The sequence below is a fragment of the Desmodus rotundus genome, chromosome 2 (genome assembly GCF_022682495.2).
Source record: "Desmodus rotundus isolate HL8 chromosome 2, HLdesRot8A.1, whole genome shotgun sequence".
NCBI lineage: Eukaryota > Metazoa > Chordata > Mammalia > Chiroptera > Phyllostomidae > Desmodus > Desmodus rotundus.
In genome coordinates, this window is record NC_071388.1 from 207309752 (window position 1) to 207326386 (window position 16635).

General features: G+C 57.4%; 1 protein-coding gene across 21 annotated transcripts in view; it reads left to right on the plus strand.

Annotated features, from left to right (window-relative positions):
- Positions 1-16635, plus strand: part of LRRFIP1 (LRR binding FLII interacting protein 1) — a 111497-nt gene that overhangs the window by 23875 nt on the left and 70987 nt on the right. For 2 of the 21 annotated variants that reach the window (XM_024564286.4, XM_053919275.1), the window contains exon 1: positions 14635-14972. The exons of 17 other annotated variants lie outside the window; for them this stretch is intronic. In XM_024564286.4, coding sequence (XP_024420054.1) covers positions 14907-14972 — 66 coding nt within the window. In that variant the 5' untranslated portion in view covers positions 14635-14906. Of the gene's footprint in view, positions 1-14634; positions 14973-16635 lie in introns of those variants that run through there. 2 more of the 21 variants (XM_045198550.2, XM_045198552.2) reach the window with 2 other exon arrangements.

The window sequence follows — 16635 nt, forward strand, 5'->3', positions numbered from 1 at the left end:
CCCTGACTTCCGGTGTCTCTAATAAACAGTCGCCGCTCTCCTTTCTTTACTGACCACCACGAATTCGTCTAGTTTAAGAGCAATCGTTGTGTGCGTATTCACCCTAGGAGACAAGTGGTCTTGTTTCCGTATTCAATGAAACTGAGACATAGACCAGGTGTTCACTGCTAAGTTCTTCAGCTGATTAAATGTTTCACTGTTAGATGTTTCTAAGTCTGAGTGAAATAGATGAGGAATTCACTCTGAAAGTCTGGAAGTCACCACCAGGCGGCGACACAACAGGCTCCGCTGTCCCGGGTGTGCGGGAGTCAGCTGTGGGAGGGAGGGTGGAGGGCTGGTGGCAGGAAGCCAGGGCCACATGTGGAAGAGCAGGTGGGCACTCTGGAGGACCCTCTGCCCCCTACCCCAAGAGGGACGCTTTTGAGGGGTTCGCACAGAGGCCTCCCCTCTTCCTCCCCGCCACTCCTCACGTCCCCAGGAGGCACAGAGCCATGGCTTCTGCCTGCGCTCCCTCCACCAGGCACCCGTGGGGACAGTGATGATTAATTGCTTATTGTGCGGTTATGTAACTTCAGTCTCCCTCTGGAAGGTATGTGCGTCCCTCGTTCGTTGCTACATCTGCTGGGGGCAGGTGTCAGGCCCTCGGCCCATGTTTGTGGATTGAAAGAATGCGTGAATGAGTGAGTGAGTGCGTGAATGAGTGATAGAGATTACACCAGCAGCAACATGGGGTGCGGACTAGTGGGGATCATTCCCATCATTCTGAGCAGCCTGATAGGAGGCAGCGGCCTGGGGTGCACTGAGCGGACACTGAGAGAGGACGTTGAGTGGATGCTGCGCCGAAGGGGAGGTGCAGAGGGGCGCTGTCTGAGAAGAGGGCCGGCCGCTGGCCGGTGCGGGCGCTGGCCGAAGCCAGGGTGGTGTCATCTCATTGAGTCCTTAAAACACCACCCCAGGTTCTCACGAGGACTGTCCCTTACAGGTGACTTGGAGCAGAGGTGCAGGTGTTGAATAAGCCTTAGGGGGAAGTGCAGGAGAAGACTCAGGGGCAACAGGGGTCTGTCTGGGTTCGTGCAGTCGGAGACGCCTTTGGAGATTCCAGGCAGAGAAGCCCGGCTGGCTGGCGGGTGGGCTGAGGCTTGGAGGAGTAAGGATTGGAAACACAGCCCTGGTGCTCGGGGACACGTAGGCCACGGTCACAGTGGTGGGGCTGACAGACCCCAGGGAGCTCTTGCGGCCACCCAGGGGTCCGAGTATGTCCCCCAACCCACCCCCCCACCCCCCCTGCCGTGAGTATGGGGCGGGATGTGAGGGCAGTGGCGTGTGCTCCCCATTTTCCATGGCAGTCAGAAGTGGGTCAGACACAACCCATGAAACGCAGCAGGGGCTCTCGTGTCGGTGAAATGAGAGGTGTGGACAAAGGCAGGGCCTTGATTACATCTCAAGAGCTCCTTGAACTTAGATAGGAAAAAAAAAAAAAAAAACCAGCATCATCACCAGTCAGGAATGTGGGCCAAAAACTGTGGTATCCATGTGTGTGACTCTGTCACCGAGAGAACTCCCCGGGGACTTTCACGACACTTTGCAGTGGTTGCAGACCGCTGGGGACACCCCTGTGTCGGTGTCGTGCTTGTCACTATTGCAGGTGAAGAAACCCGTTCTTGCGCCGGCTGTAAGCCGGTGCCTGTCTGGACCCTCCCTTCTTCGCTGCCCTGAGGTGCCAGCCCAGCTGGGCACACCGCCTGGTGCCTGGCTCTGCCACGGGACACAGGGGAGGCCGGAGGGAGCCGGAGAACGAGCCTGCCCCGCCCTGTCTGCTTCCTGTTTCTGGGAGCTCTGACGCAGCGAGGCTCTGCACCCTGGCAGCTGCAGCTGCTTCTGTTTCTAGTGTTTTCCACCTGTTTGGAAATGACCACCATCTCGGGGCCTGTCAGAGCTTCTGAACCCCCACCCCCCACCCCCGCCCATCCCCACCAGGGGTATGACAGGGGTATGACAACCCAGCCCTAGCTGTTCCCGAACTCACTGCCCTGTGTCACCTGAGTCCCCGTTGAGTCTCAGTCATCCAGCCCTGTGTAGTGGGCCCCTGTGTTCAGCTACTTCCGTTAACATAGCTGGTGCAATACCTTTTTTCCCTGCTCTGATTGATACAGTGTATCACGATTTGAAATGTATTTTGATAATGTGTTTCAGAATGACCCATTTCCTTTGTAACCTTCTATACTTTGTCGTAAGCACTTAAAGACACTATTCTGAGACTGGCCACAGGCTCCCCCAGCCTGTCGAGGACACCAGTCCTGCAGAAGCCAGGAATGGCTCAGAGCGGTCGCCCACCTAGCCACAGCCTCGGTCAGCTTTCGAAGCCTCCAGGAGCACACAGCACAGAGGGGACCGTCCTCTGTTCCTCCTCTCTTTCTTGGCAAATACATGGAGGGGGAAAGTGAGCTCCGTGTTCTCTTCCCTGTGAAAGCCATGCACGCTCATCGAGAAAACACTGGAGAACAGACGGAAGAATGGCTTTATCGGTAACCTCACTAGGACGTGAAGACAACCACGGCTCTGTTCTGATGGGTCCCCTTGGAGTCCTGGCTGGTGGTATTTCTTCAGAGGTGCTCTTCGGGGGGGGGGGGGGGGGGCGGGGGCAGAGAGGAATACTCACGCACCCTCAGCGTCGTCATAAGCATCTGCGTTCTCTCGTGTACTCGTTATAAGTGCTGTCTTCACAGCGGGAAGGGGTGCCATGAAGTCTGCATCCCAGGGCTGACCTGGCCACTTTCTTCTGATGAAAGACTTTAAAAATCACTTATTTGTATATTGTGGTAAAATGGACACAAGGTTGAAGCTACCACCTGACCGTTTCTAGGCGTAGGATCAGTGAGTTCCCATTGTCATGCGGCCACCACCATCCACCCCTAGGATTTCCATCTTCGCAAATCGAAACGCAGTCCCCATTAAACAGCAAGTCTCCATTCCCGCCCCCGCCCCAGCCCCCGGCACCCGCCATCCTACTCTCTGGCCCCATGGATTTGGCTAACGTGCCTTTTTGCTACAATGTGTTTGCTTTTCCAATAAAAGTTCACAGCGAGTGACTTACGTGTACGTCCTCTGCGCGCACAGGGTTTGCCCGATGCCTGCCCGCCGTCCTTCTTTCTCTTCTAAAACATTAAATTAGCCACTGTGCACGTAGGCTGCCCTCTTGCCGGCCTCCTTGTGCTAGTTTTTCCGATGATCTCTGAGAAGTCCCGGAGGCCGTGACAGCTCCAGTCGGCCCGTTTCTGTGCATTTCCAGCACAGCGAACTCGTGGCAGGGAGCTGGCTTTTCGGCAGAGATGCGCTCTGCTCAGGCCAAATTCTCCAGAGATTTCTGTCCACCTAGATTCTCTGATCCCATCGTGGGGCCGATTTCACATGGAGACTATTACAGCTCCCACCATCCCACTTCTGTTTTCTGGGGAAAACTCCACCCTGGCTTTTCTCTTCCTCCTTTTGAGGTCTTGCATAAACAAAAGAGTCAAGTTTTTTTTTTTAATTGTGGAAAAATGCACATAACTAACGTTTTAAACGCACACTTCCGTGGCATTAAGGACATACACGCTGCTGCACAGCCGTCCCCACCGGCCCCATCCGTGGCTCTGGCCATCTTCCCGAACTCCGTCCCCATGAACACTCACTGCCCCCCCAGCCCCTGGCCCCGTCCTTCCGCTCTCTGCCTCTCTGAACGCCACGGTCTGAGGCGTCTGGTGCACGTGGGGCCGTGCTGTCTGTATCCTTTTGCATCTGGCTTCTCTCCCTCCTTCCTTGTTACTTCACATGCGTCGAGGTCTCTCCCACGATGCGGCCTGTGTCAGAACATCCCGCCTTTGTCAGGGCCCCGAATGGTCCCTCACGGGAAGAGGCCGCAGGGAGCCCGCCCGTCCCTCTGTCCACGATCGCATGTCCACTTTCTTCTTATAAAAGACTAAATCGGTTCTTGTATTTAACAGTAGTTATTAGGAATATGAATGTGGGTTGATGTATCAAAACAGGTGCTGACGCCCCTTTTCATCACTGTGTTGGTTACCTGTACTAGGAAGCCAGCAGGAGGCCTCTAGCGTTAGGCCCCTTGGAAATGCTTAGCTGTGGCCAGCAGGGGGCAGCCGCTGGAGTGTAGCCACCACCCCCCACCACAAGATAAATGTTTCCCTCTGATTCCTCCTGTTTGTTTCTCTGTCTGCACCCCTTTGCTATCTCCCAGAGATAAAGATGCTAAAAGGTAGAGTTGCTTCTACTATGCTTCATACTAAGTGGAGGGCAAACATTTTAAATAATCATAGAGTATTAGTGCTCAAAGATTTGAATATTTTTGTCTTTTCGATAGTGTCTTAGTTGCTTCGCTGTGGGCAGAAAATTTCTTCTTTTGCAAAAACCTATGCCCTAGGACAGTCCCTTCACCCCAGAGGGGAAGTTCATGTGCTCCCCTTGCCCAATGTCTCCTTGTCTGGCTGGAGAAGTTCAAGTCCAGCCATTTAGATCATAACTCAGCCAGGAAGTGGCTGGGGGCCTGGAAGGCAGCAGGTGTCACCAAGTTCGGGCCTCTCGTGCTAGAGAGAAACGTGGTCCCTCCTAGTAGAGCCCCATGACTTAGAATGCGGGCCGGTGTGGGGTGTCAGCTGCTTGTCTGCACCAGGATGCACAGGGCTCGTTGTGGTGGGTTCTGGGCTGTGGGTTCTGAGCTGTGGAGAGGGCTGGTCACATGGGCCTCAGGGGCGGGGCAGGAAGGCAGATGGGGAGGGGCCCGTTGGTCTAGGACAAAAGTTAACTCCCATGTCTCTTCGTAAATGATGACTGGATACATTAGAGTTACATTAAATGCTCCTTGACCCATTTCGTAAGAATGTGCAGCACGCAGACCAACAAGATGGACAGTTAGTGTTTTACTCATTGACACATGATCACGAATAATCGCTCACTGAACGCTTGTAAACCCTGTGAGCTAAGTACCATCATCACTCCCGCTTTCAGAGGAGGAAACTGAGGCAGAGGAGAGGATGTGTAGCTAGCTTGTTCAAGGCCAACAGTCAGTCTCAGGCAGGGCGGGGCTGACCCTGCCCCAAGCTAGTGCACTCCCCGCTGCGCCCCTCCCCGTGTCGCCCCTCCCTGCGGAAAGCAGTCCTAGCCCAGCTGACAGCTGACTTCAGCACTCTCCCTCCCCAGGCCTCTGTGCCCACGTGTCTCCTGTTGGTCAAAGAGTCTATTGTTCTGGGACTCGTAATTGGTTTCCTCCCAGGTGCCAGCCAGGTGACTGACAGCACTCTACCTGCAGACGAGTCCGGTCAGGCTGTGACGGCACAGGCACCCACTCACAGAGCTGCTGTGTCTTCATTGGTTCTCTAGGGGCAGGACATCCAGCTGAGGAAGAGACGGGCCAGCCAGCGCCACTGGGGGAAACATCACAATCATGGGGGTCCTGGGGCTCAGCCGGGATCGAGAACCAGCACCTGCTGCTGCAGATCCCATCTCCACCTCTAACCCGACCTTGACCTCAGACCGAGTTCAGCGAAACAGTTTGTAATGACATCAACAAACCCCGGAGCATTCCCGTATCCCCCAATGATGGTTTTTAAAAAATAACAGCAAAATGGTAAGATCCCATTCAAAGCAGAATTTAGGAATAAAGAAATAAGCCGAACCCCCTGAAAGTAATACAATATTGTATGTCAACTGTAACTGAAAAATTAAAAAATATAAAGCATTTTCTTACATTAAAATAAAAAGAAGAAATATGTAGGACCTATATGGAGAAAAGTATAACAGCCCTGCCTGGTGTGGCTCAGTGGATTGAGCGCCAGCCTGTGAACAAAAAGGTCACCAGTTCAACTCCCAGTTGGGGCACGTGCCTGGGTCCCCAGTAGGGGGCGCATGAGGGGCAACCACACATTGATGTTTCTCTCCCCCTCCTTCTCCCTCCCTTCCCCTCTCTAAAAATAAATAAATAAATCATTTTTAAAAAAAAGGAAAAGTGTAACAATATACTGAAGGACATATCAGATTTAAGAATGGAGACAGAGCTACCTTGTTTCTGAATGAGAAGACTCCCTGTTGAAAAGATATTAATTAATCCCCAACTAATTTATAAATACAATGTAACGCAAATAAAATCCCAGCTCAGGGGAGAAGGTCGGTTTAAAGTTCACCAAGTAAACCCTCAAGTTCATCTGGAAGAATAAATAGCACGACCAACCAGGAAGGTTTCGGAAAAGAATCACGAGGGTGATTTTCAGTCTTTCCGGGCGGGAATCTGCAGATTCTCTGTGCGAACGGAATCTCACCTCCCTGTTCAGATACTTCCAGTGGGCCCCTCACTCTTCCTGAGTCAAGTTCTAGCTCCTTCGCCTGAGTATTGTCTGTCTGTTTGTTTTTAAACATCTGACAAGACCTGAGGGAGCTCCGGAAAGCAGCGCAGCTCCCCAAGGCCCTCTCGCAAAGAGCAGCTCTTCTCTGTCTCTCGGTTCCTCCCCGTCTTGGTCTGGAAGCAGGTTTCCCCATGATCACAGGCACGACACAGCGGTGGAGCACACCGACACCAAAAGCTTGGCTTTGGGAGTAGCGAGGAAGCAAAGCCAAAATTATGGGCTTGGAGGTAGGCAGCCGCCTGGGAGAGGGCGAAGCTCGTGAGGGCCCGAAATGCTGATGAAAGCTGGAAACCTCACCCAAGCTAATTAAGTGACGCCAGGCTGCCCCTGGCCTCCCCAGACCTACGTGCAGACGAACCCCAGAGCCCCTTGTTTTGCAGGAAAGGCCCCCTGTACTTTAGAATAACGCACACAGTGTCTTCATGCCGGACGGGGCTCCCGCCGTCACCTGCTGTCCTGTCTGGTGGCTGTGTCCGTCCCATCTCGCACAGGAAGCTGGAAGAGGGCCCCTGAGTGCCCGGAACTGCAGACTAAGAGGTGTCAGAGCAGAGGCTCCGAGCAGTTTTTCTCCCAAACCGCCGCTTCGGCGCTGGGAGGACTTCCTGTTCAGTCCCCACCTTCTTTGTGTGGGCCACGCAGGTGGCCTCCCGCCATCAGGTCTCGGACCTCGTCGCTTATAGCATTCTTCTTTCCAGCCCACCTGCGCGATCACACCCTCGGCCTTGGCATGGCCGTGCAGGCCCTGAACCTCAGCTCCCTTTCCACCCTGGGGCCCCCTCCTGTCCCTGAGGGTGGGGTGTTCTGCCTGACCGCAGGAACTACGGGGGCCTGGCATTCTTACAAGACGAAAAAGGGGGCCACCGGGGTTAGGTCACGTGTTGGAGTGTTCCCACCTGGGCCACGAGCTCTGTGCAGGTCTGGCTGCGGTTCACATGACTTACCTGCACCAGCTCGTGAGTCAACCTCCTTCTACAACGTGGGCGCCCGGGATGAAGGCCAGTGCCATCTGAGTAGCTAAGGTCGAACCCCCGGCTCAGGAGAAGCCTTTGGAAAGCTGTCCCGGGCCCAGGGCCACGCCCTGCAACAACCACAGGCGGGAAAGCTGCCCGGAGAGGTGAGGGCGGTGATGCAGCGCCTTTAATTGACCTTCTGTTGGTCCTCGGAGATGACGTGGTCAGGAGCAGCTATTTGATCTCCAGTTATTCCAGAATTTCGACTCGCAGACCAGACATGTCTCTCCAGATGGCTGTTCCTTGCTCGTCCTCAGACTTCCCTTGACGGCCACCCAAAATCATCGTTTTTCAAAGGTGAGGGCTCTGTGTTCTGTGTCAGTGGCTTCTGCAAAGATATCAGTTTGTTCAGGCAAATTGATGGTGTAGAAGGTGCTGGTGATCTGGACCCTGGTGGTGGACGGCTGTTCTTTGAACTCTGTTTCGGGGCTGAGTGCCGAGGGGGACCCCTGAGACGCGGGTGTGGGCGTGTGTTTCTAGCGCTGTGCTAAAGTGAGCTGTGTCTCTTTTCCTTCAGAGAATTCCTGCTCTTAGAAAGGTCACCACAGTGATGCTGCTTTGGGGCGTCTGCACCTTCGGAGGGAAAGGGGCTCCCTCCCGCTGTCTTTGTCCCTGAGGCAGCTGAAGTCACGCTGCTCAGCGAGAGCTGCGGTCTTTTCAAACCCCCGGATTCACCCTGAGTGCCTCTCTGTTTCCCTGTTGGCGGTGGGTGCTGCTGGGTGCCGTTTAAGTTCAGATAAAGTCCTGTGCCCCGTGCTTCCTTTCTTTGTCTTCAAAATCCTCACCCAAGGATACATACTTATTGATTCCAGAGAGTGAGGGGGAGAATGAGAGAGACAGACAGACAGACAGACAGGCAGACATTGATTGGTTGCCTCCTATATGCACCCTAACCAGGGACCAAACCTGAAACCTAGGCTTGAGCCCTGACTGGGAATCGAACCCACGGCCTTCTGATTTAGGGGATGATGCTCCAACCAACTGAGCCCCCCCAGCCAGGGCCCCCCACTTCGTTTCTAGGAGTGACATTTGTCAGTCATGTCAGCAGACTGGTTGATTTCTGGGCTTCCCGGCTAGCCAGGAAAGTGTGTTTCGTAGATGTGATTGTCGGGAACCTGGGTCTTCCCTGCAGCGTCACCCCCGTCGGTGGCAGGATCTCTGGGGCCACAGCGAGGTAAGAGGGTGAAGATCTGGGGGGGGACGTTGCTTTCACTTTTCATTCGTCGTTTTCTACGCCCGTCCATCTTTCGTCGGTGGGGTGCTCTGTTGGCTGGTGGGTACAGTTGTCGAGAGTAACGCCCGTTCCCCGAGTCACTGTTCCGATCGGAGTGTTGTAAGTGGGCTGTCCTGGCAGCGCAGAGAGTTTTCCCCTGAGCTGTGGTTGACTCGGGGGGCTTTCGGGGCATACCCATAGACCGCGGAGTGCAAACCAGGGTATGGATTGTGGTGGTTTTGTGATCGCTAGCTTCAGACAGCAACCAGCGCACATTCGCAGTGTGCCACGTTCATGAAAAATGGAACCGGTTTTCCCGGGGACGCCATTCCTGGGTGACAAGACGCCAGGGCTGTCCCTGGGCTCGCCGCCCCGCTCTGGCCTCGAAGCCCTCCAGTGCTGGGGGGCGGGGGGGGACTGGGGACAGGTGTGCCTCTGACCTTCAGGACTGCTGTGGACTCATTCCTGGACACTTTGGAGATGAACCTAATTCCAGAGGAGAATGCATTAGAATGCATCTCGGTGTGAGTTAGAGTTCACCCTGTGGTGGCGTTACTGGGCTTTTCCTGAGACTCCGCGGACGGGCTCTGCTCTGGCCCGGAAGGCAGCGGCACGGAAGGCAGCGGCACCCCAGCCGGGTCAGGCAGCACTGTGACCGGTCCTTCCGTTTCTGTCCCACAGTGCCTGCTGCAGTCTGTGCTTCTTGTCATCTGTCCTCTTCCAGCCACTTGGCTTTCTCTCGCCGTTTAGCTCAGAACCCTAAAAGCCCACACACGTCCTGCCTGCCCCTTCCGTCCCCTAGTCAGGGGTGTCTCTCCAGCCCCTTCGCCATCTCTCACAGGTGCCCAGACCATGGAGCGCTTTTCATTGTAGCATTTGAACACGGAGTGCAGTGGCCAATGTTTTCCTGGTTGCAAACGCGATGCTGTGCTCACACCAGCATGCAGGGGGCGCCAGGGAGCCCTGGCTGCCAGGAGACGCCTCTGGTTTCTGTCCCTGTCACCTCCCATCAGCCTGGACTTGTCCCCAGCACACCTCTAACCCATTCGATGTGCGCATCCAAGGCTGCCTCTCCTCCAGGCCCGCTACCATCTTCGCCACCGCTTTACAGCAGGTCCTACTCCTAGGGCTGAAGCGCCCAGGGCCCCTCCACCCACTTCCTGCCACCCCCTCAGACTCAGTGCAAACGGAACTCCCCCTCTACCCCTTCCTTGGAAAATCCAAGGGGATTTTTTTTTTTAACTCCAGGAGATGAAAAAGAAGTTGGTGAATTGCTGGGTGCTGGGTAGTTATGCAAAACTAGTAATACTAATTCCTGAAGATGTGCCACTTTCCAAGATTTTATTTTCTTATTTTTTTAGAGAGGGGAAAAGAGGGAGAGAACCAATGATGTGTGGTTGCCTCTCACATGCTCCCACCTGGGGACCTGGCCTGCAACCCACACATGTGCCCTGACTGGGAATTGAACTGGTGACCCCTTGGTCCACAGTCCAGCACTCAATCCACTAAGCCACACCAGCCAGGGTGATATACTGCTTTTAAAAGAGAGTTTCCATTCTAAGTTGCTACAGAATATGAAACATTTGAGATCAATGAGGGTCTGTTATGACCTATCGAAGTCCTCATATTATTAGGAGAATCATCCCTCCATCACCATTTATGAAGTGATAAGAATGTGCCCCCATCTGGAAGAGCCCCCTCACCATCTGGGAGGAGGGCAGAGGGAGGGCGGGGTCATGGGCAGCCACGAGGAGGAAGCGCGGGTGACACCCCGGCACCGGGGCATGCCCAATGAGCAGGCGCTGTTTCATGCTGGACACGAGCCCAGTTGCTTCACAGCATCTCGCTCCCGGATGCTCTGCCACTGGAGGCGGTCAGGATCCTGGCCCGAGGGTCAAGTTCACTGTGGCCCTGAGCTGGCCCGGCTGACTGTGGGGTTCAGCCTTCTCTGCCGACGGCAGGCAGGGGCTGGTTTCCCCAGCTGGTGCCCCCGTCAGTGGCCCAAGTCGTCCTGGGTGTGTGCACCGCTTCGCCAGCGCCCCTGGTCCAGGCTGAGCCCAGGGAGACAGCTGAGGACACTCCCAAGCCTGTCTGTTGACTGTTCCCAGTGAGGACCCCTGGCTGGCTGGGTTGGGGGAGGGACAACTCTGCCAGGCCGTGCCCTGGATGCTGAGCGCTTAGGACTTTTTGTGGGGATTTCGGTTAAACCTGGCCTCACTCTTCAACATGCAACCTGTGTGTGTGGACAAGTCACACAACTTCTGTGGGCATGGCTGTGAGTGGAAAACACGGCATGAGCCGAAAGGCACTGTGCAAATCTGGGCGATTATGTCACGAACACCTTCATAACATGAAGGGTTTTTGATACCAGTCAAAAGGACCCACAGGAAGTAATAACAACACTTCTGTTTGCAGAGGTAACAGAGAAGTTTATTCTGCTCCCATCAACATGGCTAGTGATTCGTGGAAAACACGTTGTGGCTGCGATTTAAAAGAATGGTTTCGTGTCACTCGTCTGAGTAGTGGGGAGGCCGCCTGGAGCCCCTCTGCCCCGCCCCTGGCTGCCTTCTGCTCTGCGAGAGGGCTTCTGGAAGGGCTTGTCTCTGTGGCTGCAGCGCTGAGAGCCACACCGCAGCAGGAGGCGAAGCTGGTGAACCTAGCAACCGAGCAACACTGTGGAGACCAGCAGCCGAGCTTGGGTGTGGCCCCACACTGGTGACACGCTCTGGCGTTTGCTGGAGCCACAAGTTCCTAAAAGAAAACTAGGCCATTCTATTTACCTCTTGCTCTTTTCTTGAGAAGGAAATTGAGTTTCTGCATATAACCATATTGTACATCAAAGAACTGCTTTTTTTTTTTTTTTTTTAATTAGGGACATTGCACTTTTGTTGAGCGGCATGGCATGAGGGCATTTAGGGGTGCCCAAGACAGTCAGCTCCCCCCAAACCTCAGGCCCCCTTGGCGCAGAGTTCTGGGTTTCAGTAGTGACCGCGCATTTATGGCTCATTCACCGCCCAGCAGCCCGGAAGGGACTGGAAATTCAGAGTCGACCCATCAGAAGTGGCATCCTGCCCAAAAGGGCCTGTGTCATTGACCCAAGGGGTTCACACACAGGTCCTTATGTATGTTTATGTGAGGGCCCTGGGCCCTGGCTGGCGCAGTGCAGGCGGATGGCCTCTCCCCACCCCAGCCCCCCCCCACCATGCTGCTCTGACCAGGTGACACGCCCTGGGCTCCTTCTGCGGACCTTCCTGAGGATGGAAACCGGGGCTCTCGTCTGGTTTCTTCTCACCAGAGACGCTCAGGTCACTTCCTTCTGTCTCCTTCAAGGCGGAGGGTGTATGGTATTCTGCCCAGCCGCCTCAGAGCCATGAGCACTGAGATGAACATCTTGTGCCCGCCCCCCCCACCCCGTTTCCCAGTCTGTTCACACAGCCACGCCCCTTCCTTTGGCTCTTAGAGGACTTTTCACAGACCAAGTGTGTAGGTTCCACCAGCCACTCAGTAGCCATCGTCACAGTGGCCTTGCCCTCAGTGAGAAAAGTAAAAAGGCTTTCTTAGCAGGCGGCTGGCTTCCACGCGGGACCCTTTTCCTGAGAGAGCTGCTCATAGCAAAGTGGGCAGAAGGCAGCCAGGCCCTCCGCGCTCTGCTGTCGGGCCTGGGGGCTACCGTGCAGCACCAAGCAGCTCGAACTCAGCACTCTATGCCCGACAGCCAGCCCTCGGACCGTGGGCTGAGACTCAGCGACAGCACCAGGGCAGCTGGGCTGAAACGCGTCAGAACATAGCGGCCTCCCGTCTACAACAGCGATTTTCCACCGATGTTCCACAGGAATTTTTAAATCGTGCCATGCCCAATATTTAGTCAGGGGCACTGACCTTTTCCCCTCGGTTCATCAAATTAAAAAATGGCAACAGCCAACACAACAATAGCAGCCTGATGTGAATGAATCAAAATGATACCTATTTTTTTGGTCAGATCAGCAAAAAATATATTTCTGGTGTGCCACAGAATTTCGGTAGTCAGTTTGTGTGTGCCGCGCGATGAAAAGGCTGGAAACCGCTGGTCGGGAAGCGTGTTGGGGAGAACAGCAGTTCCCTCCACCAGGCCACCATTCAGCGGAATAAGGCGTCTGGTGCACCTGCGGTCACTGCCCTGCTGGTACTGTCAGCTCCCCCCCCCGGCCCCGAACCCACTCAGCGGCTTCTTGCTCCTGCACTCTTGGCTTCTGCGGCTGCACCCGCCCCCCGCCGTCAGCTTTTGCGGGAGCTCTGGGTTTGCTTTCCCTCCTAGGTCTGTCCAATCTGTCCAGACCATCCCATTGTAACTCACTGTTGCCAGCGTCCTTCCTGCTGTGGGCAGGAAGGCCTGGGCACATGGGGTGGGGACTTTCTGGGAGCAGAGGGAGGGGTGTGGGCTCAGAGGCTGCAAGGCAGGTGTTGGTTTGAGGATTCGCCAGGCTAACGGGTCTGCGTGCCCACAGCGTGTCTTTAGCCCTCTGTGCCCCGGGGCCACTACCACTGCTGGCATGTCTCAGTAAGACTCCACACACAGACAGGGGCAAGGTGACTTGCTCAGGATCCCCCAAGAAGTGTCAGAGCCAGGAACCGGACCAGACGGCTTTGGGACAGAGCTCACTTAACCGCTTCCCTCCCTGGTCCTTAGGCAGCTGATAACTACCAGGCGAGGGCCACCAGGGGAGAATTCGGTGCTTCCCAGCTCAGCCTCAGAGACAGGCGGGTAAATGGGACCTGCTCCCCATGCCCTGCCCTGGGAGATGTGGTCTCGGGACCCTGACTTCCCCAGCCCGCACCTCCCCCCAAAGCCCGTGGGAAAGGCTGTGCAGTCCACAGTGGGCACATCATGCGCCAACATGTTACCAGGAGCTAGGTTATGGGGGCAGGGGGTGGGAAATTGGGGAGCAGTAACATTTAAAACGTTTAAGTGTGAATTTGCGGTCTCTCCAGACTCCTTTGGGGGCAGCCTTTGCGAAGAATTAGGCCAAGCGGTTCCGTTGAAAGTTCCCCTCTGGAGGCAGGGAGGTGGTCATTCTGAAATGAGCCTCCAAAATCCTGTCCCCGGGGCATGGGCTGAGAGGGGGCGACACGCCCTCCCGGCCTGGCCAGAACGGGTTGGTATTCTGATGAACGCCACAACGTCGTTCTGTGGCTTCAGCCCGGCCCCGGCGAGGTCGGGCAACGTTCCGCTGCTTTGCCGGCAGGACTTTTCAAGAACGAGCGGCGCATGTCCTGTGTCTGGAAGAGGCGCGCGCGGGGAAGTCGGGTCCCCTTCCCCGCACGGGAACGACTCCACCCCGCGCCCTGCCTGTTCGGCCCGTGCCCCGAACGCCCTCCCGGCCGGACCCTGGACGGTGCGGCCTGGCGGTGAGCCACCGGATCCGCGCCGAACCGCTGGCGACCGCCTTCGTTGCTGCGCCCGGATTCTGATGGGGAGGCGGGCGGGGGGCGCACCGGCCTCGGACGCTCGTTCTCCCGGCCTGGGCCGCGCACTCGTGTCGTCCTGGAAGCCAGCGTCCCCCGGCCGGCAGGTGCTGCTGGGCCCGGCCGAGGTTGCCAGGTCCGCCCAAGCTCCATTTGGCCTGAGTTTCGAGGAGGCTGCTGGGCTGTAGCGGCGGGAGCCGGCGCTGCGGCGGCCACGGCGGGAGCCGGGATGGGGGGGAGGGGGATAAAGAAGGCGCTCGCCCCGCCCCCACGCAGGCCCCGCCCAAGAAGGCCACACCCCCTCAGCGTGCTGTTACCTCCCGCGCCTCTGGGTGGGGTCGGCTGGGGTCTGCTTTCCCACCGCTTTCCGGCGGAACGGAGGGGATTGGGCGGTGATTAATAACCGCGCAGACGGGGCACGCACAGAAGACCGGGCGGGGGGCGTGGAGCGCAGGCGGGGGGGCGGGCCCCTGGGGAGGGGCCTCTGGAGGGTGGGGCGGGGCCATGGCGGGCGGGGCGGGGCCTCGGGAGGGGCGGGGCGGGGCCTCGGGGAGGGGCGGGGCGGGGCGCGAACGGTCGGGCGCTCCTCCGCCCTCCCGGCCCCCTCCCCGCCGGGAGGGCCGGGGCCACCTGCGCCACGCCCCTGGGCCGCGCCCGAGCCGGGGAGCGGAGAGCGCGCCTCCGCCTGGGGAAGGACGAGTTCGGTGCCGTCGCGGGCCTGTCGCTGAACCGGAATCCGCCGCGCTGGGGAGGCGGCTGCGCTGAGAGCCTGAGCCCGCGGACCGAGGGCCGGCGCTCCCCGAGGTTCTGGCCTGGCTGTGTGCGGAGCCGGACGGGCAGCCGGGCAGCATGACGAACCCCGCGACCGCGCAGAACAAGGAAATAGACTGCCTGAGTCCAGAAGCGCAGAGACTGGTAAGGGGAAAGCCCAGGAACTTCGGTGCTGACCGCGGACGTTGGGTCCGTGTAGACGTCCCAAGGTCCAGGGCAGCGGGCGCCTTCGGCCGCAGGCGTCCGTGCCCGGTGCGGTGTGGGGCGCGCGCCACCTGGCCGGGGCCCCCCTGGAGTGAGCGTCCCCACGCGAGGATGTGCGGCTGGGAGGGGCCCTGCCCTCTGCTCCGTTCGCGGCTCCGCGCGCGCGGACCCCCTGCGCGGAAGGCAGGTGTCACTGGACGCCGCCCCTCCCGGGGCGGAAAGGACCAGGGCCGCTCGCCTCTGCCTGGGACCGGCTCTGCCCAGCTGGGTGACCGGGCCCTGAGGCCTGCGACCTGCGCGCTGTCGAGAGCCTAGAGGGAGCTATTAGTTTGGAGTCTGACAAAGGACAGCGCCTAGCAGCAGCCGGTGCGCGGAGCCAGGCCCTCAGCCTGCGGCCGGCGGCGTTGGGCCCGGGGTTCAGAGCGCTGCCCCTGCGCTGGGCCTTCCGACCTCTGGGGACTCAGCCGACCTCCCCACCGCCCCCAGCACCCCAGTCTCCAAGTAGACTTCGGCGGGTCTCCTGGGGCCGTCTGGGTTTGGACAGGGTCCCGCAGGGTGTCACAGCTATCCGGCTTGACACCTGTGGGCATGGGGTAGTTTGGTTACAGCTGGGCAGGGGGTGGGGGGCTTCGCCATTGCCCGTTGTCATGCGGCTTGTGGTTGATCAGTGCCAATGTTCAAAGCGAAAAGGCGCACTTGGGAAAAGAAGCATTCTGTGAAGCGAGTACTGCAGACACCCTGGTTTCCACGTCACTGGGCCTTCGTGGGAAGTCGATAAAAGTGGTCACTACTAAAACTATCACTCCTTCACCAGGTTGGAATTAGTGATCACCTGCTGGGTGTCTGGGGAGACTCCAAAGGAAGAGACTGCCTGACCTTGGAGGAGCTTAGCAGTAGATAAACACCACAGAGGGAGAGAAATGGGCTGTGATGAGCTCCCACTTGAAAGTCACCTCCCGGGGTTGCAGGGCGGGATTTTACCGCCCATGCTGGTGTGCTGCCTGTAAGACCTCGCCTCCAGCTGGGGGCCGGACCTTCGGAGCCATTCTTGTTTCCAGGGGCCTGGGAGCCTGTAGAGAGATCCTGGGTCACCCCGGGGCAGAGGGCTGCAGAGGGAGGTCTGTGTTCCCCAGGAGCCACCTTGGATGGCCAGGGCAGGGCCACGCCAATCCTGGGCAAGACTGAGCTCAGCTCGAGGAAGGAACTCTGGGCAGGGACTTTCTGAAGAAGGAAAGCCCACGCAAAGGAGAAGAAGGCCGTGAGGAAGGGAGGGAACTGTCCTTCAGAGGGAAGAGTAGAAACAACACCTGGCTCCCAGGCAGCGGCTGTGAGGTCTCCGGAACCCTTCACTTAACCCTTGGATTGGGTCTGATGGGCGTGCGTGCGTCGTGGAGTTAGAGGAGAGGGCAGTCTGGACCGGGTTCTGATCGAGACGGCCCGCCATCAGCACTGGCCCCCCACCCCCTAATCCAGCGATCCCCACCCATGCGCACAAGAATTTTCGCAACATGAGGAACCTGACTGCTTGGTCAGGGGCACCGGCCCCTTTTCCCTTAGACTGTCAAATAAAAACATGACATCAGCCAACACAACAGTGGCCGTC